This window comes from Quercus lobata, chromosome 11 (assembly GCF_001633185.2).
Source record: "Quercus lobata isolate SW786 chromosome 11, ValleyOak3.0 Primary Assembly, whole genome shotgun sequence".
Lineage (NCBI taxonomy): Eukaryota > Viridiplantae > Streptophyta > Magnoliopsida > Fagales > Fagaceae > Quercus > Quercus lobata.
In genome coordinates, this window is record NC_044914.1 from 25170202 (window position 1) to 25196070 (window position 25869).

Here is a 25869-nt window from a genome sequence, read left to right on the forward strand (position 1 = left end):
TACTGCATCAATGTTAATATGTGCACTGGTACGACACAATGGTGTATTTTTCTTTTAGTAAACATGGCACGAGCCAGCTGACTTACAGGCTCTTTTAGAGTATTGTAGTGAATAAAATTTTGGAAGCTGTATTACCTGCCAAGTGTCTAATATGAAGAATTTGTGTGCATTCTTTAAGCGGAATTATTTTCCTTCGTCATAATCAAAAGTTTCATATGCATGTCCTTTTTATACACCATTGGACTTAAGGTGACTAACATTAGCACTCTAAATTTGGTTCCTTTTTTATTCTTACCTATCAAAATATATAACTAAATAAATAAAGATTGGTAGTAAGGTTCATAGAAATGGTTTTTTTTTTTTTTTCCCCCTTAATCTTGAACTAAAATTCTATATTGAAAATGTTTCTGGCATTGTCAGGAATTATTATTTGGTGACCATATTTGTGTAATTGAGATATGTTGTACCAATTACCTGAGGAATGATTCCCGTAGTACTTGCTGCGGGTATATGCTTGTAAGAATTTAAGACATTTTAGTTAGTGTAAATTATTAAGGAGAATAATTTCAAGTAACAATATAAGTATTTTGCTGATTAACGTGCTAGAAAGAGATCAGCCAATATTTTTCAGTTTATATATCATGACTATTAATTCAATGGTTCTTCCAGTAATAACACAAACATGATGAAATCTTAATCATCAAAATTCTACAACAACAGAGTTTGTAATTCATTGGTTCTTCCAGATGCTCACCAAATTTGAAAAAGGAAGAGAGAACATAATGAGGTACTCATCTTTTCCCTTCTAGCCCATACCAAACTCTCAAATGACATTCTACATTTTCTACCCTAACACTTTTGGAAGATTTGAAGAAACCTAAACGATAAGAAGTGACTAGGAAGTTCAACCAATCTTTTCATCCCCAATCAGATCCTGGGAAAAGTCCTGAATTCTGCCTATCAAACACCAAGGTAGTTTTTTAGCATACAAGTTCACATCCATTCAAAATTGATTCAAAACTCGACTGACGCTTCTTTTTGGTTTGACAAACATCACTCTAAATGATACAGAATATCTAAGAAACTAATTATAAAGATCTGGTCAGCCATTACTATCTGCAACACCAGCACCAAAAATAAATGCCTTATGATCCTCACCAAGTCCTAGGGAAACAAGACTAAAAACAAAAAGAGAGAGAGAGAGAGAGAGAGAGAGAGAGAGAACATATTACAAAACAACTAAAGTACTTTATAATCTTCCCGTGCATATAAACAAGGGAAAAGAAAAACATGATACACCAAAATTAAATACATCATAATTCTCTTAAAAAGATCAACCAACACCACCATGTACATGGCATGGTAAAACATTACTCTATCATCACGATGCCAAATGAAGGTCAAGGATAGGATTACCAAAGAAATCTGAAGTGAAAAATTTTGTATTAGAATTGACATGATACTAAAGATCTACACCATTATCCATCTACAAATCAACCAACAAAGAAACTTTTTGAACAGCTTAAATTGGTTCCTTTAATTGCACCTTTTCTCTTGGTACCTGAAAGATTGAAACATGAAAATCAGATACCCACATAGATTCCCTCCCATTAGACAGAACCATCTTGATCACATTAAATTATTGATATGTGATATTTGGTATTCCCTCAAATAGTTAATGCGCAAAGGATCAAAAAGTGATAAATGATCCATGGTAACAGCATTTGAAAATACAATTTAGCATGATTATATGAAGAAAATGTTGATAAAATTGTTCATTTACAAGGATCAATTACATTGTCCATCGTCTAAACAAGCAATGAGAAAAAGTTAAGAGTTGTTCAAATGCAATGAAAAACACAATAAGCAGAAATCTTAATTATGAACCATGTGTTTGGTTACAAATTCTATATATTAATCTTGTCGGTATAAGTCCCACACTGAATACTGATAAGAAAAATGAATGGTTAATATAACATAATTGAACTCAAACCCAATAGACCTTTTGGGTTAAATGCATATCTACATGTTAGAGCACTAACGTCAATGGTGCCAAATTTACACATTTTTGCCCACTAATCTATAAATGGGTAGCAAATAATCAAATGGGTTTACCTTGAAAAATGTGTGGTTTGTTCAAAGTAGGATTTTATATACATATATATATATATATATATATATATATAACGTAAAAACTCTTTACTAAAGAATATCCAACCAAGTACTACAGTGGTAGAAATTAGTAACCCAAATTACAATGATCAAGAAGAATAGGGAGGGGCAAAGAAGTGCATGAAGGTAAAACTAAGATCCATTCAAGGAGAGTAGGACTTTTTTCATCAATAATAACCATTTTGCTTGATAATATGAAAGAAAAAATCACACCAACCCCACTAGTCAGTGGTTTAGCTAAACTCTATTGCCAATATCCATTCAAAGGTGAGTAATTTGCTTCAAAAGCTGGGTGATTTACTTGGGTTTGGTGGGCAGTTTGCTGTGATTTGTGGTTTATAGAATGGTAAAAACGAGAAAGAGAGAGGGATATGATTTGGAAAAATAATAAATAATTGATAAATAATATTTTAATAAAATATAGTGTAAAATAGATAAACTGATGTGGGGTATTTTGAAAAGTAGTTCTGTAAAATAAAAAAAGTAGGTTCTTATGCAAAAATAGATAGAAATTTTTGCACAAGCTGATACAAATGCTCTTATATTAACTACTCAATTAGAGTTTCCCCAAGATGTTATCTTCCCAACAAGTGGCATCCGAGTTCACGGTGGTTTGCAGCGAAAGTGGCAAGGTGATTAAGTTCCCTACTTGGCCAGGACAAGGTAAGCCTAGAGGGCCCACACAAAAGATCATGAAAAAAGGCCTAACAAATGAGTGTGCTAAAGGTACTAAATAATGGTGTGGTCCAAGGTTCCTAGGGACATGGACGTGCGGGGTTCCCATGGATGAGCATGCAGCATTAACACGTGGTTCTCATAGATGGTCTACGAGAGGCCCGTGGAGGACGTGTTGATGAAGAAAAAACCCATAAGGCAAGGCAAAGAGAGTAGGACTTGTTCATGGCCCACAGCGAGGCAAAGACTCATAAGTGAGGGGGAGATTATCGGTATACACGTGTGAGTGAAATCTTACACTGAATAATGATGAGAAGAATGAGTGGTTAATATAATATAGTTGAGTTCAAACCTATTGGAATTAGGCGTTTTGGGTTAAGTGTGTCTCTATATGTTATATTAACTAAATTGGAGTCTCCCCATGGCGTTATCTACCCAACAAATCTATATATCACTAAGCATTGAATATCAAGATTCCCTTAACTTTGGTTCTAGATAGAAATTCCAAATCTACATGGAAGAAATTGTATTTGACTATGGATAAAAAAATTTATGAATGGCTATATAAAATTGTAAAGGACCCCTTGTGATTGATTCTATCACGCTCTCTTCTATATGATAAGTTTGTCCATCAATCATAAAGATAAGAATAAACATCCAACAACATCCAACAATAATTATATTTACCAAATTTTCTACAAGTTTTACACCAAATTCTCTTCAACATCTAATCATGTGACATACTGCGAAGTAACCTGCTGAAGAGCACATCAAGTTGTTTAACAGAAGTGTCCATTTCCCATGTGTTTGCTGCATCCCTATAAATAGCAGAGAGGTAAGCACTATGACTTAGGGCTTCAAAAGCTAGCATTAACACTTATTCCTTCATGCACTACTTTGTTTCTATGTCTCCGAATAGCCCAAAGAGTGTTGGCAAAGAATACAGTGAAGTGATTGCACTGGTCCTATGCTTATAAACTCTTTCCAGCCAAGTAGCAACACAATTATGACTTGACTTTGACTCAATTACCTTCCAATGGTGAGTGGGATCTTAAACACATGCACAAGCTAAGTTATAGGCAATAAATAGACGATCTAGGCATCCCTCTTCTATAACACATAAAGGGCAAGAAGCATCAGTGATGAGATTCCTATTTGCTAACTCCCTTCTCACTGGAAGACCATCATTTAGCAGTTTCCAAAGGAAAGTAAAGACATCAAAAAGGAGTTCAAGCTTCCACAGGTCAGCCCACATCTGAGAGTCAGGTCACCAAGTTCTGCTCTTCCATTTGAGAATTAACTATGGAGAAGCTAGGCTCTCTTGACTATATAGAGACTTGGCTGATCATGGGGCCAAATCAATTTATCTGCACTTCCAAATCAGTTACTAAAATTGTCTTGTTTTCCAATGGCAACAACATGACTCGAAACTACTTTGAGAATTTAATTTAAGCTTTGGAGAATGGTCTATCAGATGCAAATAGTATAGAATGATCATTTTCAAGCACAAAAACTTAAGGGATAAAGATGCTTTACCACTAGGTACAGTTGTTATCTGAACAATGATGAAGTTGAGGCCTTGCCCATCCTCACTAATTAAACTATTTTAATTAACAACAAAGGAAACAAGCAAATAAAAACATGTTCTTAATAACTCCTCAACCAATCAATTGTGAATAATATTCTTCAAATATGAATAATATGAAGAAGGGAGCCCCACTCTCAAGGTAGGTCCTGCAGAAGAAAAGGCTTTTGAGGCCATAGTTTATTGCAAATTTAATTTTCATTTCTCTTCATAACCAACTTAATGCATTCCTGTCCAGTTGTCATTTATCTTTCAATAAATTTATGAACAAATAAAGTTAATACTGGTTGCTAACCTATGCAATGCATAGAAAAGTTTAACATGATATGACTCTTTTAAACTTTTATATTTTTTGTTTAAATATGAAATTTGATAATTATGATAATTATTAATTGGCATTTATTTATTATGATTGTGTTTGTATATGGAACTACCATTTATTGATTATATAATGTAATAAGAATTTAATAGATGGTTTATATTTAAATTATAATAAAAATTCTATATATATATATATATATATATATATGTAAGCGACTAAATCTCTCGTTTCGAAATAAAGTAGAACAAGTGAAAATAGTTTCACAAATGCAAATTTGTATTGATGATTGTGTGGTACAATTCTCTGAAATTACAAAACAGTGATCCTCTGATTCGATCTCCTTGCAAGACTTATTGATTGGATTTGTGATAATGTGGTTTTGACTTGAACACAAAATATCCTTCAATTTGGTTGAGGGATGGATCGAAGACTACTGAGACGGAATTACAATGAATCTCTGGCTATGAGCTTGTTTAGAAATTCTTTGTTCTTCGCGTTCTTCGTGTTCTTCGTGCGTTCTTCGTCTTCGAAGGTTTGTGGTGGAAGTTCTTCGGAGCTTTAGAGGCTCGAATCCGTGGAGCTTCACTGATTTGTGGTTGTTTAAGGTTTCTGGAGGCTTTTGAGCTTGATTCCAGTGAACTTTGAGATCTAGGCAGATAGTTTGGATGATTCTGCTTCGAATGTTCTTTGTATTTGAAGATTTGTGGTGGAAGTTCTTCGGGGCTTTAGAGGCTTGAATCCGTAGAGCTTCACTGATTTATGATTTGTTGATGTTTTCGGACCTTTGAGCTTGATTCCCGCAAACTTTAGGATCTAGGCAGATGATCTAGATGATTCTGTTTCGAATGTTCTCCGATTTTGGGGTTGAAGTTCTTGAAGTTCCTGGAGGCTTCAGGGCTTGATTCCAGCAGAGCTTTTTCACTTCTCAATTCTGGTCCTCTGAATCTTCGTCCTTCTGAATCTTCCTCCTCTTAAATGTCTCAGGAAGGCTTCTATTTATAGGAGTTTTGGGGTGGGTGAGTGACATGTGGCGGAACTTGATTGGTGACACTTGTCACAGCCTGATTGGTTCGCTTGTGTCATCGCTTACACGTGCTGGATTGCTTGAGTCATCGCTTACACGTACGAAGCTGCTTAAGTCATCGCTTACACGTGCGAGGCTGCTTGAGTCATCGCTTACATGTGCGAGGTTGCTTGAGTCATCGCTTACATGTGCGAGGTTGCTTGAGTCATCGCTTACACATGTGCTGATGTGTGATTGGTTCTTGCATGACACTTGGCAAATTTCTATTGGCTTCTGAATAGTGATAGCAAAACCTAGCAGCAATACATGGTGCTCTGTAATTGGCTGTATTTTGTGGACTTGATAATGTGACGTGTCAACTTGTGATAGGTCGAGAATTTTTCCCTTTCTACAAATGCCCCCTCGAGACTCGTTCACTCACACAGTCTCAGAGTGTGGTGTGGGAATGAGTTTCGAAAAAATGGATTTTTGGTACTTGACTCTTTAAGTGAAGTAGTTGAAGGTAGTGGAGCTGTTGAAAGTGGTGGAGCTATTGAAGATGGTGGAGCTTTCAGTAGGATGAGATAATTTCCGAAGAGTAGACCCACCCATATGAAAGGTTTTGATGAGACTGAAAAAGGGTCTGCAAGTATTTGAACGTACTTGCGTGATGGAGCCTTCTTAGCAGAGGTTAAGTTGAAGTAGTTTCAAAAGAGTATTTTAGATCGTTGGCGGCGATCACAAGATGTTGAAGATGGGGAAGATGAGAGAATGGTGGCTGGATACAGCATGCAGGGTCATGGAGCTAGCCTCGTGTTCTTAAGAACTTCTGGTGAAGTTATTTCAGAAGATCACGCTTTGGATTACAACGAGGACAGGTGAGAAAGTGGTTGAATGCGCCTGCGTAATTGTATCACTCAAGTTAAGTTGAAGTAATTTCAAAAGCTTATGTATTCTGGGTATGCTGGTAGTGGCAACGAAGAAGATGGAGATGAAGCAAAGCAAATGAGCAAAGCATACACCACCATGGTGCTGGCCCTGTATGCTGGGACCCTTTTGGTGTAGATGTTTATGGGAAGTACACCTTTGAATATGGGACTGACTGTGTGTTGCATGGGGTCCGACAGCAAGTAATCGAATGTGCCTGTGTACTGGGACCATGCTGACGGACCTTAAGTTGAAGTAATTTCAGAAGAGTACCTTCTGAAATTCTTCAAGCTGATTTTAAGTTGGAGTAATTTCAGAAAATGAGTTTTGAGGTACCAGCAACGATGACCTTTGGGTTCCATAGTAGTGGGGACATGGAACAAGGCTTTGGTGACCATTTACCGACACCAAAGGCTGAATTCTGATGAGCTGGCGCCTTGGAGGTTGTTTTAAGTGTTGATGGAAAACAATTTGTAGGATACCCCAACACTTTTTTACCATCTTCACCTACTGCCACTTGTTGGAAAAGCACAGAAAAATGAAAGATGGAGCCAACTTGTGATTCTGGTCTGGAAACCAAACAAGTTGCTGTTTGTTCCGAACCTCTACCTTTGCTATAAGACCAAACAACTTGAAAAGGACTATGGAGTTCCCAAAGCAGTTAGGAAGCTCCTTGAGCTAGGGTACGAGAGATTCAGTTGGCCTTAGATCTCCAGATTAGGTAGATCTGAGACTACAAGGAACAATGATACAGGCTATGTTATGAGAAATTTTATGGGCAAATGTAGTCGTTAAGTGGAGAAACAAAGTTTGTTTGGATCTCAAAACTACAATGATGTTGTAAAGAAGGTTTCGACCGAACCATGAGAGGGTTGGTCTCGAACCGATTATGAAGCAATATCGGTTGCTAGGTGTTGAGAATGATGAGGTCATAGTGAGAAATGACCATCAAAAGGAGGATTTGAAAATCTGAAAGAAGCAACTCTTCATTTCATGATTCAGTGTATTTTTTTTTTCTTTTTTCGGATGATGAGTTCTTGGTGAACCCGGCCCTCCCATTTATAGTAGAGAAATGAAGAATGGTAGATAGGTAGTTGAGAATTTTTGGTGAGAATGTTAGGTGGGAATGGTAGGTGGAAATGGTAGGTAGGAATGGTAGGCACCGAACGAGAACAGCAGGTTGAACTAATGACCCAGTGTAATTTCAAGTTCCAACACACTTGTGAGAGTTTATTTGTACTTTGAAAGAGCAGTCTTGATGAAGTCTGGAGAATAACCCTGAGGAGATCCCAATTAAATGGATGAATCTCAAATTTTGATCTCAGGAGTTTAAGTTTTGGACATCGTCAATACTTCAAAGATGTGGGTTTGATTGGTGATCACCAAATCCAAAATAAGTGGATTTCAAAATTAGAATCTTTGTGAAAGTCCGAACAGGGCAAGCTTTGCTTGAATGTCTCAATTCTTGGTCAAAGCTCACTTTAAAGCCAACAGTTGTAGAATCACAATATTTGAGCAATTTTGGATTCTCAAATGAAGAAATAGACCCCAAATTCGGAATGTACACGAAAAATTGAGCAAGGCAAGTGTGACTTGAAAATTTTGACTTTAGGTTGATTTCAACATAAAAGTCTGTCTTGGAATTTAAGCCATTTGTGCAATTTTCGAGTCTGAAATGATGAAACGGATCCCAAAATTGGAATGTATGTGAAAAATTGAGCAAGATATGTCCATCTTAAAAATTTTGACGTTTGGTCAACATTTGCACAAAAGTCCACTTTTTGGAAATTGGATGTTTGCACAATTTTCGAGCCTCGAATGAAGAAATGGGTCCCAAAATCGGAATGTACTCGAAAAATAGAGTGGGACAAGTCCATTTTGAAATTTTTGATTTTTTTGGTCAAGGTAAATTTTTTTTTTTTTTTCAGGCGGTTCGGATCGAAGGCTGTGGAAGACTCCTGTGGGTTGATTTTTTGTGAAATCTTGTCAAAAGTTTTAGAAATCTGGAAGAGGAGACGGCAGACATTGTTAAATTTGTTGCCATTTTAGTCTTCATTGTGGTTCTGACAGTGTTTGAATTTTCGGGCATATTGGCTAACCATCAAATGTCTCTGTGTTTTTAAAGTCGGTAGCACAATCACTTGGAACAATATACAGCCTAGAATGTGCAACAGTTTCTTTCTGACAGCACTATGCATTTATGGGCACCCCCTTTTTTTTCAAGGTTTGGTGCAGACTTCCCAGACCTTAAGTGTTTGCAAAATTTGACTTTGAGCTCCACAAACCTCTATATAAGCCCATCCGGGGCATGCACTGAGTTGTACAAGCGTAGTCTTCAGTGGGTAGTATGATATTTTGAGTCTGAGAAATTATGCAGTGATTTTTTTTTTTTTTTTTTTAGACGTGCCATGAGATTTTCTTCTAACTAGTTTGTTGTTTGCTTGTTTTTGTTATACAACACGCTTTCCTTGGCAATTAAGCTGCACCAACACTTGTCTTTTCAACACAGCCGTCTCAATAATCTTTGCAAACCCACGTCAAGAGTCTTTACCACAAAGCCGCATCAAGAGTTTTTTGCAACGAAGTTGTGCTAGCATTTGTCCTTGTACTGAAACCATGCCAACATTCATTTTTTTCATGAAGCAATTATTTGCATTGAAGCCATGCCAATGTTCATCTTTGTCATGAAGCAATATTTGCACCGAAGCCATGAATCCATATTTGCACTTCATTTGACTTGAAGCCGTGTCAACACTTATCTTCGTCATGAAGCCACGACAACACTCCACATTAGCACTTGAAGTTGCACCATCATTTACATTGAAGTCGTGGAGCAATATCAACACCTCATTTGCATCGAAGCAACCACGTCAACACTTCATTCGCCGAAGTCATGAAGCCACGTCAACACTCTATTTTCGCCGAAGCTGTGCCAACGTTCATCTTTGCCATGAAGCCATATTAGCATTTGCACCAAAGTCGTGCCAACATTCATCTTTGTCACGAAGCAATGTAAACACTTCATCTTTGCCATGATGCAATATTTGCACTTCATTAGCACTAAAGCTGTGCCAGCATTCATATTTGCTACGAAGCAATGTCAATACTTCATCTATACTGAAGCCATGCCAACATTCAACACTTCATTCGTATTGAAGCAACCACGTCAACACTTCATTCGCCTTGAAGCCGTGTCAACACTTATCTTCGTCATGAAGCCACGACAACACTCCACATTAGCACTTGAAATTGCACCATCATTTGCATTGAAGCCGTGCTAACATTCATTTTTGCCATGAAGCCATGACAACACTTCATTTGCATTGAAGCCGTGCCAACGTTCATTTTTGTCATGTCAACACTTCATTCGTGCCAAGGCCATGCCAACATTGCATCCATACCGAGGCCATGCCAACATTGCATCTTTACCATTGAAGCTACGTCAACACTTCATTCGTCGAAGCCGTGACAACATTCATGAAGCCACGTCGAAACTTCATTTGCATAGAAGTCATGCCAATAGCCATGAAGCCATGTCAACACTCCATTTATACCGAGGCCATGCCAACATTGAATCTTTGCCAGTGAAGCTATGTCACTTCATTCGCCGAAGTCGTGACAACATTCATGAAGTCATAAAGCAATTTTCAGGGACAACATTGCTCAAACATCAAGGGCGTATAGCACTGTAGCCAGACATCAAGATTTTAGAGATGCCAACAAGATGTTGAAAATGCAAGGAGTCCCTATCAAGACTTTGAAGATGTAAGGAGATGCCAAGACTTTGACATTGCAAAGAGCTCTCATTAAGACTTTGAAGATGCAAGGAGATGCCAACAAAACCTCGAAATTTCAAGAAGAATGCCGCCAAGACTTTGACATTGCATGGACATGCCCTTGGAGGAGAGATGATGCAACACCAACTTCAGATGTCGGAGGAAGGTGACATTGTCCAACTTTTGGAGACATGATGTGAAACTGCACTAATCAGAAGGGAGATGATGTGATTCAAATTTCGGAGTTGTGAAGTGGCACAACTTTAAAGATGTGGGAGGATGTCGATAGAAGATGAGCAATGCCATGTAGACTTCATTCCTTGCAAAAAGAGGTTGAAAATTTTATTTTACTCCACAACCAAGAACCAACTTATGTTTATCATTAGTTCAAGTGTAGAAGTGTTTAAGGAACTTCCCATTGATGGGGCCGATCCTTATGCCATCATCATTGTCGATCAACTTGTGAGCTCCAATGGTGTTTGCCCCCTGCCTGAGAGTTAGAAGTACATCACAAGTAACGGTCACATGGTTTGACCCAACAACTTCATTGAAGTTTAGATCAATCTTGTTTTCTTTGGCAAGCTTCATGATTTGTTCTTTGAAGACGAAGCATTTTTGTATTGGGTGGCCAATGATGCGATGATATTTACAGTAGTTAGGGTCATCAACTTTCCCCATGTCTTCTGGTCGCCTGCATTCTGGCAATTCAATTAGCTTCAATTGCAATAGTTGTTCTAAGATGTTTGGCACATCTTCATCGGGGAACGGATATACTTTTTGCTCACGTTCCTTAAAGGTCGGGCGACGCACTTCATTCTTTTGCCACCCTTCAAGCTGTTCTTCATTTGCCTTTGCTCCTCTTCTTGGAACCTTGATTTCGGCAGTGCTAACAACCATTGGGTCTTTAAGGCTGACTTTTGCATTCCTATCATTCCTCCTTACTTCCCTTCTGTTTTCCTCAGGTATGGGAGGGTTTGTGGTGGAAGTTCTTCGGGGCTTTAGAGGCTTGAATCCGTAGAGCTTCACTGATTTATGATTTGTTGATGTTTTCGGACCTTTGAGCTTGATTCCCGCAAACTTTAGGATCTAGGCAGATGATCTGGATGATTCTGCTTCGAATGTTCTCCGATTTTGGGGTTGAAGTTCTTGAAGTTCCTGGAGGCTTCAGGGCTTGATTCCAGCAGAGCTTTTTCACTTCTCAATTCTGGTCCTCTGAATCTTCGTCCTTCTGAATCTTCCTCCTCTTAAATGTCTCAGGAAGGCTTCTATTTATAGGAGTTTTGGGGTGGGTGAGTGACATGTGGCGGAACTTGATTGGTGACACTTGTCACAGCCTGATTGGTTCGCTTGTGTCATCGCTTACACGTGCTGGATTGCTTGAGTCATCGCTTATACGTGCGAAACTGCTTAAGTCATCGCTTACACGTGCGAGGCTGCTTGAGTCATCGCTTACATGTGCGAGGTTGCTTGAGTCATCGCTTACACGTGTACTGATGCGTGATTGGTTCTTGCATGACACTTGGCAAATTTCTATTGGCTTCTGAATAGTGATAGCAAAACCTAGTAGCAATACATGGTGCTCTGTAATTGGCTGTATTTTGTGGACTTGATAATGTGACGTGTCAGCTTGTGATAGGTCGAGAATTTTTCCCTTTCTACAATATATATTAAAGTAATGATGTATAAAATTATACGAACTCAAAAGTTTATGTAACACAATATTATGAGATCAACCCAAAGTCAAAAGACTTTGGCTTTATATATATTATAGATAGATTATAGATCATTCAATAAATCGAAAAAAGCAAAGAAAAATATATAACAATTAACAATATAAAAATTTAAAACCCACAAGAAAAGCAGAAGTAATCAAACAAAAATACTTTTGTAGAAATTAACAATAAAACCTTAACATTTGGCTCAATGAGTAGCATAGGTTTGAAACATCTAAGCAAACTGGTTCAATATCCTGAATAAGCATTTCACTAAATAGCTTGTGTGCAGGACTTGAATTTCAATTTCAAACAATCAAATAGTATACTCATTATTTGGTAAAATTGAAGATTAGAAAATCTTGTAAGAAGAAATTAGCAGACAAATCAAATCGATAAAAGACAAATATGATAATAAATTAAAATGAAATTGCAAGGTGAAAAGGGATCTTTGTCTTACCAATTACTTCAATAGCAACAAGGCGCCATCTGCATTAAAATAAAGAAAATAAATAATTTTTTTATAAATAATAATTACAAAGCCCAGCAGCTTAATTTCCTTATTATTTACTTGAACCACAATAAATACTTGAGCAACAATTCTATGAATGAACTGTTAAATTTAGAGAAAGAGAGACAAAAGAAAGTGACAAAAGCACCCAAAGATGTAACTAAAGGAGGCATACCATGGCATCAAGGTTGTTTTTCAGATGGAAGTGTATTCTTTTGAAGTTCAATCAAGATGTTCTTATCTTCTTTGATGGTGGACATAGATTGGTATCAAAATCATCATTGTCATGAGTAGAAATCAAAAGGGTTGGACATGAGCCATCTCCGGAGTTTGAAGCTCCGTTTCCAGAGTTGGAATTGGATTCGAAGCCATTCAAAGAGGGAGAGGTAGGGTTTTGGGTATGTATGGCATGGGTAGGTCCATGGTTTCTTCTTCGTTGTTGGAGTTGGATTTCAACACCTTTGGAATCTACTCTATTGTTGTAAACCCCACAACATATGCATTCTACATGGACCCCCATCCATTTTATGAATTTAGTGTTCTCAAAAGGAATAGAGCTTTCATTCAACTCATCAATTTCACATATAACCTCAATGTCATTCTCTTCATATGAATTTGAATCAAGCAATTTCCAATTAGATACAGAAAATAACCACAAATGCCCAGACATTTCTTCAATATCTTGAAATGAGATTTTTTCTTTACAACCATTGACGGAAACGTAAACAGAAAAAGATCCGCTTATATGTGCCTCCACCAATTGAAAAGCAATACAGACAACAGCTTTTGGAAATTCGCAACCAATCCTAAATGATACAGAATTTCCATCACTCTGATGGTCGAATTTGAACCACTTTGGAATCTCAATTCCTGGTACTTTAATTTCATAATAATTGCCCCCATTAAAGAGAGAGGAATCCATTAATATGCCTCTTCTTTCACCTTCATAGACTCTATTTGGTAAAATCCCTAAAATTTCTCCAAACTGCTTGCATTTAGCAAATAAAGTAAATTGAAGTTAGAACATCTCATAATATGTATTAGGAAAATAACAAAATTTGTTTCTTTACAACTCAAACTTAAAGAGAGGGATACCTGAGTCCATAATCTTCTAAATGATTGTGGATCCAATGAAAAGCAGTTTATTGCACTCACTCTCCGTATAGATTGGGGAAGGCTTGGAATTTTCCGAAGCTTCGTGCAATTGTCTATGTAAAGATCTGCTAAACTAGTAAAGCTAGCAATGCTTTCAGGGATGGTAACTATATTGGAGCCACTTAGATATAGAATTTTCAATTCAGGGAAGTATTCAGGCTTCATCCAGAAATATAATTCAATTAGATTTGCACCACAGTAGCTGAGACATAGACTTTCCAAGCTCAAAAGCCCATATTCCAAAAGGATATCAAAGGAAGTGCATGCAATAGGAGTCAGTTGCATTTTATTGATTCTATCTGGAAAATCCTGTACACAATTATCTAGCTCTAGCGTTCTAAGCCTACTGAGATACCCCAATGATGAAGGTAACTCTCTAATGCCACTATAACTCAAATTTAAATCCTCTAAACATTTCATTTCTGGGTGAATATCGGGGAACTTCTCAAGCCTTGAGCAGCTAAATAGAGTAAAAAATTTGAGAGATTTCAATCTGAGACTACTTGGAAGTTTTCGAAGTTCTCTGCAATATTCAAGGTTCCATGTTTTTAGCTTAGGAAGAGATCCAATGGAATCAGAAACCTTGATTAAATTTCTACAAGAAGAAAGGTTCAATGTTTCCAAGTTTGGGGTGCACAAATTAGATAAAGTTGTAATGGATTCACAGAAACTTAGATTGATAAGTTTCAAATTTTTGTATTCGACCCCCTAAAAGGAATGAAAAAAAATTATATTCAAAAAATTTTAAAAACATTTAAAGAAATCAAAATTCATAAATAATAGTACTCATACCTGCTTGAATAGCTTCTCCAATTTAAAGTCACTACGTGACATCTCGAGTGCAACAAGCTGTTGAGGAGAATATTTGGATGGGAAAGAAAAAGGATATTCAGGCCATTCAAACAACCTTAACCCACTGGGGAGATATTTAAGTTCTTCAGAAACTTGTACATTGCGAACTATAAGGAATTTGAGATTGTCCATCCTGTCAAAAGCTTCAGCATGTAGTTGAACTTTTCTTGGATAAGGTGAATGCAACATTATACCTCGAATTTTTTCTGATCCCTAATTGGATAAAGCAGCATTAAGCGAACCATATATCACAATAAAATTTCCAAAACATTTTTTTTTATAAGGAAGAAGAGAATATTATTAATAAAAGAAAAGTAAGAAAAATACAAAGAGTTCACGATAGTGAACGGAGGAAAAAATGAGCAAAAAGACAGAATTAGCCTCTAATCTATTCTAATAGACGAAAGAAAATCCATAAGGGTAGAACAATCCGAGAAGCCCCAACAACGAGACCAATCAAAGAGGGTCCATCGGCAAAACTCTAATAAATGAACCACAGTTTTCCCCTCATCCTCAAAAGACCGCCGATTCCGTTCAGTCCAAATGGTCCACAATAAACAGCCTAGAACTAAATTCCAATATCAGAATTGTGCTTCCCAAGCCGATGATACCAACAAAATAGTAAGTCCACAACTGAACCTAGCATGACCCAATCGATCCCAAACAGCCGAAGCATATACATCCACAAAGAATGAGGTATCGGGCAAAAGAGTAGCAAGTGATCCACAGATTCTGCGTTACAACAGCACATAAAACAACAATTTGCCAAAGGGCGACCATGAAGCATAAGGTTATCCAGGGTAAGAATCTGACCATGAGTTGCTGTCCACATGAAAAAAGTCACCCTTTTAGGAACCTTAACTTTCCAAATGCCCTTCCAAGGGAAAGTGGAAGGAGCTGCATTTCGAATCTTATGATAAAAATACCGAATATCAAACTTCCCACTTCCATTAAGATTCCAACAAAGCCTGTCGCACCCTCCAACCCTAGGAATACGGGTTTGGAGGTAATGAAGTAGGGAGTAGGAAGCCGCTAACACCCAATCATTGAATTCCCTATAAAATCTTAAACTCCGCACTCTGTCATTATCACCCACTAAAGGGCTTAACACTTCAGAAATACAAGCTTCCTTATTGGCTGAACACAAAAAACTGAGGATAAAGAATTTTAAAAGGAACATCCCCAGTCCACTTATCATGCCAAAACAAAATACGAGAACCATCCCCCACCACAAAAGAGAAATGCCTAGCGAAAGTATCCCACCCTTCACTAATACTCCGCCATAACCCACAACCATGAGCCCTTCTACAAGCTCTAGTGCACCAACCCCTTTTCCCTCCCCATATTTCGTGGCTATGAACCTTTGCCACAGATGAGTGGTTTCATGGCCAAACCTCCAAAGCCATTTCCCTAAAAGGGCCTGATTAAAAAACGCCAAATTCTGAATTCCTAAACCACCCAATTCACACAGTAAGCAAACATTTTCCCAAGCCACCAAAGGATATTTGATACACTCAACTGACGAACCCCACAAGAAGTTCCTTTGAATTCATTCTAATCTAGTCGCCATTGCTTTTGGGGATAATAAAAAGGGAAAAGTAATAAGTCGAAAGGCTTGAAAGGATACTTTTCAGCAAAGTGAGTCTACCACCCTTTGACAAATAAAGCTGCTTCCAGCCTGAAAGCTTCTTTTCCATCCTCTCAAGGATCGGATTCCAAATAGAGGTTGTTTTATACAAAGTTCCCAATAGCATACCCAAGTAAATCATAGGCAAACTGCCCACCCTACATTGAAGAATATTAGCCAAAGTCTGAATGTTACTCACCTCTCCAATAGGGACAATTTCACTTTTTTCCACATTCACCTTCAAACCAGTAAAAGCTTGAAAACAAGTCAAAGCTAGCCTAATAGAAGAATCTGCTCTCTAGTGGCCTCACAGAAAAGATTGGTATCATCAGCAAATAATAGGTGAGAAATACGGATACCAGTAGAATTAATAGGACCCGCATGAAAACCCTGAATGAAACCTCCTTCCTCAGTTTTCTTCAGGATACAATTTAAAACCTCCATGATCAACAGAAAGAGAAGGGGAGACAAAGGATCACCTTATCTTAGACCTCTAAAGCTACCAAAGAAACCAACAGGAGAACCATTAACTAGAACTGAGAAGCGAACGGTAGTGACACAAGTCTTTAGCCAACTCCTCCATCTACCCCTAAAGCCCATCCTCTCCAACAAATAAAACAAAGTGTCCCAATTCACATGATCATATACTTTCTCAATGTTTAACTTACACACCACCCCCGGAGTACGACACTTCAGTCTACTGTCTAAACATTCATTAGCAATAAGTACTGAATCCAAAATCTGTCTGCCACTAACAAAAGAATTTTGTGACTCCGAAATAAGTTTATCCAGCACCCGCCTCAATCTATTTGCCAGAACCTTAGACAAAAGCTTATACACACTACCCACTAAGTTGATAGGCCTAAAATCTTAGATATTCAAGGCATTATTTTTCTTGGGAATCAAAGATAGAAAATAAGCATTTAGAGACCGTTCAAACTCTGAGCTCCTATGGAAATGATCAAAAAAGGCCATGACATCTTTTTCCACTACACTCTAGCATTTTTGAAAAAATGCCATAGTGAAACCGTTAGGACCTGGGGCTTTATCACCCTCCATCTCTTGAAGAACCTATACCACTTCATCAGAAAAATCCCTCTCTAGTTCAAGCCGCTCATCCTCCTCAATACTAGCAAACTCTAATCCATCCATAAAGGGGCGCTAAGTATCTGATTCAGTGTACAAACTCTGATAAAAATGGACCACCTTAGCCCGCACCTCTTCCTCATCCTCATAGACGACCCCATCCACCTCTATACCCCGAATATGATTAGTTATTCTATGGGAGTTTGCTACTTGATGGAAAAAGCAAGTATTATTGTCCCCCTCCTTCACAAATAAAATCCAGGACTTTTGTCTCCAAGAAATCTCCTCCAAAGAGGCAAGATGTGCAATCTCACCTTTAATCTAAATACATCGAGTTTGTTCCTCCTATGAAAGACCTGACAAGTCCTCCCTAGCATCCAAACCCAACAATTTAGCTATAAGGCATTTCTTCCTAAAGGCCAGATCACCAAATCCTCCTTATTCCACTTTTTCAAGTCATCTTTAAGAGCTTTTAATTTACGAACCAGACTAAAGCTTGGAGAACCCGAAAAGCAATACCCATTCCACCAATGCTGAACCCTTTCTACAAAACCCTCTTCTTTCAACCACATATTCTCAAACTTAAAGGCACTCCGACCTTTTTTAACACTACCCGCCACCACCAGAAGTGGGCAATGATTAGAAACTACACGAGGGAGTACCCTTTGAGACACGTTTCCAAATTGATCTACCCAATCCGCCGATGCCAAGGTTCTATCTATTCTTGACATACAATCTATCCCCAAATCTCTAAACCAAGTAAATGAAGCCCTTTCAAGAGGTAAGTCCATAAGGTAATTAGCCTCAATGAAGTTTGAAAAAGCAAACATAGTCGAACAAAAAGCCTCACAACCAAATCTCTCACTCAAAAAACGAATGGTATTGAAATCCCCAAACACACACCATGCCGTATTCCACCTGGACTGCATCCTTGTAAGCTCCTCCCATAGAGCACCCTGCTGACTATCATCATTAGGCCCATACACCCCTGAACAAGCCCATACAAAATCATCTACAACTCCCTTTAATAAAACATTAACAGAAAATAGGCCAATAGCACAATCAACTTTTTCAAAAACTCTCGTCCCAAACTAGTAACACTCCCCTGCAATATTGACTGCATCTACAGCAACCCAATCTAGGAACATACCCCAAAGGCTTCGAACAACAGGAGAGTCTAAAGAAGACAGCTTAGTTTCTTGAAAGCAAACTATATCACACTTCCACTCCCTTACAACATCAATACAATCTTGTTCAAGAAGATGAAACAAAGTCAGACATTGATCTTCGTGCTTGACAATAGGAAAACCCACAATTCTACAAAAAAAATTTCATTAGGCTACATACCCATTTCGAATTTTTCACTGCTAATCCCCGAACCTCTCCCTCATCAACTTCCTGGATCACCTCCAACTCCTTTTGATCATTAGGATCCCATTTAGATAGAGGTGAGCACTCCAATAATCCACTCTCTTCCTCTCCATGAATAAGACCACTAGGATTAACTTCACTGTGCTTCCACCAAAGCATAAGATGCTCAGACCCTTCCTGTAACCGCTCAACCCCATCCAAGTAGCTCAGCGACACTGGCTCAGCAATAGGATTGCTCCATTTTTCTCCCTTCTCACCTAGAACCATCGTGGAGTTATCTCTTTTTCCAAAACAGAGACCCATCTCACTACCCAGATCCGATAGAGGAGAAAAATGGTTATAAGCAACACCCTGATATCGAAGATCAGAAAAAACATCAAACCCAGGTCCCATCGGCTTCACCGTCGACCCTACACTCAAAACACCAGTCATCAGCTTATGGGTCACATCCCTCTTCCTCTGATTGGTCAACTCCTCACCGATAAACCCAAGATTCACCGAAGCGACTTGAAAAGAAGCTTCTGATTCCAGCACCACTGCTGTCATTGGCGACCCGGAATCACCGCTCGATCTCCCTCTCGAGCTCTCGCCTATTACCCACTTAGTTTAACCAACGGGAAAACCTTTTAAAACTTCAGTTTGACCAAAGTACTCTCACTTAGTGAGGATACTGTAGCCACGGGTTGGACTTTAACAAGCCCACTTGAATGTTCTGTAATTTCAGGCCCACCACTAAAAACCTTGGGCCATCTGAAATCCTTAGCACCCAGACAGGTCACAAACCTTCTCCCACCCTCAGGCTTGCACACTCTCAAAGCCAAAACAGGTGGAGTCAACTTAAAATTAAAAGCCTGCATGGGTCTGCCATTTTTGACTGAAACTTTGCCATTTATAACTGAACCATTCTCTATAGGGTCTCCATGAATCACATTCTGCCCCGATATAGTTCCAAATTTTTCAAAATTCCTGATTTTTTGCTGATTCCCAAAAACAGATAAAAGTTTCCCACTCCGGCCACCACCAGCAGACTGACCTCCTCCACCACCTTTTATGGAGGATACTTCAGCCATAGAAACTGGTTTTGCACCAGAGAAAAAATTCTTTCACTCTCTCTAAAACAAAGACAAACCTGACGATTAGAGCTTGCTAGTATCATAATACAACCTCTCCTAGACCCTCCAAAATAAACTGCAATAACTACAAAAAGACCAGCTCTGTTAGAACTCCTACAGAACTCTAACAACTTCCCATTTTCCCTTAATCTCTTACAGAGTACAGCTCGACCAGGCACCCAGTCTCGTATATCGGCGAGACAAGTAAGGACCCACTCAATACCCCTATGTCCAACCCAAATAGAGCTCTTAACATCCCGACGTGTCTGGTGAATAGCATACGAATCAAACCTCCCCTCGTCAAAAGAGGAAGAAAAAAGTTTGGCATCAATACAAAATGACCTCTTTCTACCCCCATGGTCCGAGGATAGAGGTATAGGAGGGATATTTTGAGAAGTTTCAATGGTGGGGATATCTGGTTTGGCTAAAGGAGCAAGTGCAAGTTTAGGCAATTTAGGCAAAACATGGTTAGGCCCCTTAAGTGGTGGGGATGAGGGAGGCAATGATGGAGGAGGGGGGTAGGGATATGGGAAAATTGCGGGACACTTATCTTTTATTTCTTTTTAGTTTCAATCTTGAACACTTTTCTGCTTATGTTTTATTTACTCTTTTGGATCTTATTCTTGGTAAATTATTCTAATTTCTAAACATCATTCATTAGTCATGAATCCACTTTATTATCCATTATTGCTCTTAAATTGATATATGTTTAACATTAGATGAAAAAATAAATGCTTTAAAATATTTTTAAAAATAAATAAAAATATATTTAATAAGTAATTACTATGCATATCCCCGCCATGTCATATCCTAATTTTTCAAAATTGTGGTGTCGCCATGTTTGTACCCATGTCCGTGCTTCCTAGCTTATATTTTCTACAATCTTAAAAACTATATATGAGAAAGAAATTATTACTTCTACCTTGTGAAAAAAAAAAGGGTTAAAATTTGAAGAAAAAGAAATTATACCTTACTTCCAACTAGTACTTCAAGAGCATCATCATAATCCCATAACCTACTGCGTTTTCTAAGGATTATTGGAGAATCTCGTCGAACAATTTCCCTGCCCATTTGTTGTAACAAGTCATGCATGGACAATGTGCCATTTTGCTCCTCATTTATGAGACATTTATCAACAAGTCTTGGAATACAATGATCTGGAAATAATTTGCAAGCGTCTAAGATATTTACAACATAATCCTTGAACCATCCCCGAAAGAAACATGAAATATCAAGGAAAATATCTTTTTCGGTTTCTTCCAATCCATCATAACTTACTTTAAGTATTTCAAGAATATCTGCTTTGGGAATTTTTTCATATTTATTTATTGCAGCATTCCATGCATCTTTTGTTCTTCCATACAAATCAGAACCTATGATTGTCAAAGCTAGTGGAAGGCCTTTGGTGTAGTCCATTACTCGGTATGCAAGTTCAGAATAATCTTGAGGGGGTTTGCTTTTATGGAAGGCATGTTGACTAAAGAGTTCAAGAGTTTCATGTGCACCTAATTCCTTAACCTTGTAAGTTCTGCAACCTTGTGGAAGAGTAGCTAGCACACATTCATCTCTTGTTGTTATAATGACTCTACTTCTTGGACAAAACCAATCACAATCTCCAAGCAAATCTTCTATTTGTTTTGAATTATCCACGTCATCAAGAATTAAAAGAACTCTCTTATTGCAAAGCCTTTCCCTTATCACATTAATTCCCTTGGATACATTATCCACCTTCACATGATTGGCCGGTAAGATCTTAGAAAGAATTTTCTCTTGTAGCTGGATTTTGCCATCGCTTGTCCTTGAATTTTCTCTAACATTCTCTAGAAAGTAGCTTCCTTCAAAACAGTCAACAATTCTGTTATAAACAGCTTTTGCAATTGTAGTCTTTCCTATTCCCCCAAGACCATGAATCGCTACAATTCGAACATCATTTGACTTAATATCTAAAAGTGACTCCATCTCCTTGGCATGAGAATTTACTCCAACAGGGCATTTAGCAACATATAACCGTGTGTCATTTAATTTGATATATGATATCCAGTTAATAACTTGTTGGATGAAGTGAGATTCAGGACCACTGCAAATCACAGAGCATAATAGACAATAAATGAGTTGGACTAGTTGGAAATAATAATGTGTAAATAAAATAAATTCAAGATGTCTAATTTTGTGCAATACAACCTACACTTGAAACAGTATTAAAAATGAATTGGACTAGTTGGAAATAATAATGTGTAAATAAACTAAACTCAAGATGTCTAATTTTGTGCAATACAACCTACACTTGAATAAGTATTAATTAAAGTAAATGACATATTACTCAAGGATATGAGAAGTATCATTAATTTAGTACATTTTTTTGCTAGGAAATCAGATTTAGCCTTTCCATACTTGACCAAAATTATCAAGAAATTTTGGAAAAACTTTCAAAAGAATAGGTGGCAGAAACTCTAAAATTTTTCTATTCCTATCATTAACCTTACTTTGTAACCTAACTACCAAGATATTATTAAAATAGAATAATTTTGTAATTTGTTATGTAGCTAGTGGTATTACAAACTATTAAAATTATAAAAACCACGAAAGCATGAGACTAATTAAGAGATACTAACTCATTCTTGTAATGCCATCCAGACAAATTAGCAGCTTCTCTAAGTGCTGTCCTCCAACTTTCCACCTTATTCTTGAATTTTTCTTCAAGTTTAGTCAACGCCACCCCAAAATTTCCCGTTTGTTTACGTACTTCTGATGGATCAACTTCATAAAAAACCGGTAGAACCAACTGGCCATTTGTCCTACACTGCATAATCTTGACAAGTTCATCCAAGCACCAGTGGGACTCTGCATAGTTTTCAGAGATCACAACGACCGAAATCATTGACCTTTCAATGGTTTTGAGAAGTTCCTCTGAAATTTCTTCTCCCCTCTGAAGATCATCGTCGATGAAGGTGTAAATGCCATTATCACACAAAGCCTTATATAAATGGCTTATAACACCGTTGCGGATATCTTCACCTCTAAAGCTCAAAAAGACGTCATAGCTCCATCGGTGAGTGGAAGAAGAAGAGGAGCCTCCTTCATCAGTCAGGTCAGCCATTAAGATCTATAAGGCATAAGATTAAGAAATAAAAAATTAATTAAAAAAAAATTGAGATAGAGAGAGAGAGTCAACGCATGGAAAAACCGACGTTTACCTTTTTGACAGTAGCTTCACGGATTCGAGGAGTGAGTCTATTCCAGTAGAAGCCTCGGTTCGGTGAGAGCTCAGAATTAATTGAAATGATCTGAATCGATCAGTGCGTTTGATTGGGAAAATAACAAAAAAAGATTGAATTTAATCCGAGAAGAGAAAAAGGGATCAGATCAGCACATCAGAAAATGTGTTCGAATGGAATTCAGATCGTATTGAAAATTTGGAGTTTTAAAGTGAGAGAGAGAGAGAGTAAAACGCGGCTTCTGCTTTTTTACGAAGGTTCTGTGAAGGCGCAGGGTATTGACTAGAAGGACCAATCATCCCTTTCTTCTTCATTTTTTTCTTTTTCATTTTTATAAAGAGTTATGGTTGTGCCATGTAAAGTGGTTCATAACTTCATACGAAGACATCCATTTACTACTCATAATTCACTACATAGCTAAAGCTGTGGCATACTTGGGATAGCTCTTTTATAAATAAATAAACAGCTTTCCTTTTCTGACAATGATAGTCGCACAAATCGTTTTTTTACATCAACTTTCATATTTTAAATGTTAGAGATTTTTTTTTTTTTTTTTTAGTGTGGACAATTTTAAATTAATTTTGAATATTTATGTAAAATAGCAGGAGTAAATAAGTGTAAGATGATATTTTCTTCTTTTTTTTTTAATTTTCTAGTTAATTGTGATGTATCTATTAATTTACTTCCTAATTAATTAAAAAAGTTTAATTTTTTGCCTCCTTATCAAATTTGATTGTGTTGTTTTACTTTCCTTACAGTTGCTAACCAGTGCGATACACAAAAAAACTATTAAATGTAAGATTCAAAAAATAATGACATGCACTTTTACAACATAAGGTATCAAAGAGATTATATAACCAATTTTTTTATAATTTTGGTGGTTATTGCCTACTCGAAATATTAAAATCACCATATTGAAGTAAAAAAATTCAAATTTAACAATTATTAACAAATTAAGAGAAATTAACAAATTTTAAAAAAAGTTGCTATAGATGGTAGTTGTAACAAAATTCATTCAATGTGTTATAATCGTTTACATCACCTCAATGTGTTATAATCATTTACATCACCTCATAACATTGCTTCATAATCCATGTATGCACCTCATAATAATATAAACAACCTTGTATAATCGAGAAAGACCAAAAAAAGATTGAATTTAATCAGAGAAGAGAAAGAGGGATCAGATTAGCACATTAGAAAATGTGTTCGAATGGAATTCAGATCATATTGGAAATTTGGAGTTTTATACACTCATATGAATTATTAATTTATAATTTTCAAGGATAAAAGGGTAAAATATTTTTTTTTAATTTCTTTTCTTTTTCTCTTCCCCTTTACACCTAAATACATATGTTTTTCTTTAAAAAAAATACATATGTGAAATTCGATAAATAAATAAAACACATATGTAAAAGGCCATAAGTCTTATAGCATAGTGGTATTTATTGTTCTCCTTTGTAAAGAGAACCAAATTTTGAATCCCCTCTTCTCCACTTGTAACAATTTATCCAAAAATAATAATAAAAAAACACATGTGAAAAAGATTTTATTTTTCCTAACCTAGGACTTACTTTTTTTTCCCTCTTCTCCTTGCTTTGCTTTTGTAAAATTAAACATAAATCCTAAAAAGAATAATCTTACTTTTTTTCCCCTCTTCTCCTTGCTTTGCTTTTGTAAAATTAAACATAAACCCTAAAAAGAATAATTATACATCAATAAAATACCAAATATGATCGAGTCATATTTAACTCAAGATGTATTGTATTTATCATTTTCATGAATAAAAGTTACAATCTTCTCATAATAAATAAATAATTTGACAATACGGAGCACTTTTGACCTAACTTGCGAGGATATTGTTATCAACTGGGGATTCCTCAATAGCCATGCCTTCTTCTCCCCAACCATTTCTAACTATCTACCTTTTTTATGTTATTGAAGCCACATTACAAAGGTAATATACACATATATAGTGGAAGATGAAGTGAGATTCATTGATATATGGACTTTACTAAAATAAAATTTCAATGACGTTTCAACACTATCTAAAGATTGGTAAAAGGTAGAGAATATTTTCGTGATTATGTTTGACATGCAAGTGTGAGATTCTTTTGTCAATCATTTCCATTTTTTGCCTTACATGATTTACTTAGTAGAGTTGACCTGAGGGAACATGGGCATTTGTCCCTAATTTACAAGTTATGCAGTAAAATGCCTTATTTTGAAACTATTTAGCAAAAAGTCCCTGTTTTTTAAACTTAATTTTAACAAAATCAAGTTATGTATAAAACTCGATAATCTCAAAATCGAATTATATGTATATTTTTAAGTGGAACTCGACATTAGTAATGTCAAGTTTCACTTAAATTTTCAAAAAAATTTAAGTGACAAAATATGCATAGAACTTGACATTACTAATGTTGAGTTCCATCTGTTACTCAATTTTGTTAAAATAGAATTTCAAAAATAAGGGCATTTTGCTAAATAATTTCAAAATATGGGCATTTTACTGCATAATTTGTAAATTAGGAACAAATATCCATTTTCCGGTTGACCTGTTAAACAAGCTGACTTATACTTAACCACATTAGGTGTACGTTTGGTTCCAAATTAAAAAATCAACTTATTTTACTATTCAACTTATTTTTGCTACTATTCATGGGCTTCACTGTACTTTTTGGTATTATTTATGGGTTTTACTATAATATTTCAACTAATTTTTACCTTTATCTACAATACTTTCAATAAAAAGTTTTCAGTTTCAG

General features: G+C 36.8%; 1 protein-coding gene across 1 annotated transcript; it reads right to left on the reverse strand.

The window, feature by feature from the left end:
• Positions 1 to 1236: 1236 nt before the first annotated feature.
• LOC115967995 (TMV resistance protein N-like) lies at positions 1237 to 23413 on the reverse strand. Its single transcript, XM_031087182.1, has 8 exons — positions 23081 to 23413; positions 22499 to 22989; positions 20856 to 21963; positions 14631 to 14903; positions 13779 to 14546; positions 12859 to 13668; positions 12633 to 12661; positions 1237 to 1561 (listed from the first exon to the last, which is right to left on the reverse strand). Exons 2-6 carry the CDS (start codon positions 22981 to 22983, stop codon positions 12910 to 12912), a joined length of 3393 nt encoding a protein of 1130 aa, XP_030943042.1. The 5' UTR covers positions 22984 to 22989; positions 23081 to 23413; the 3' UTR covers positions 1237 to 1561; positions 12633 to 12661; positions 12859 to 12909.
• Between the last annotated feature and the right edge of the window lie 2456 nt (positions 23414 to 25869).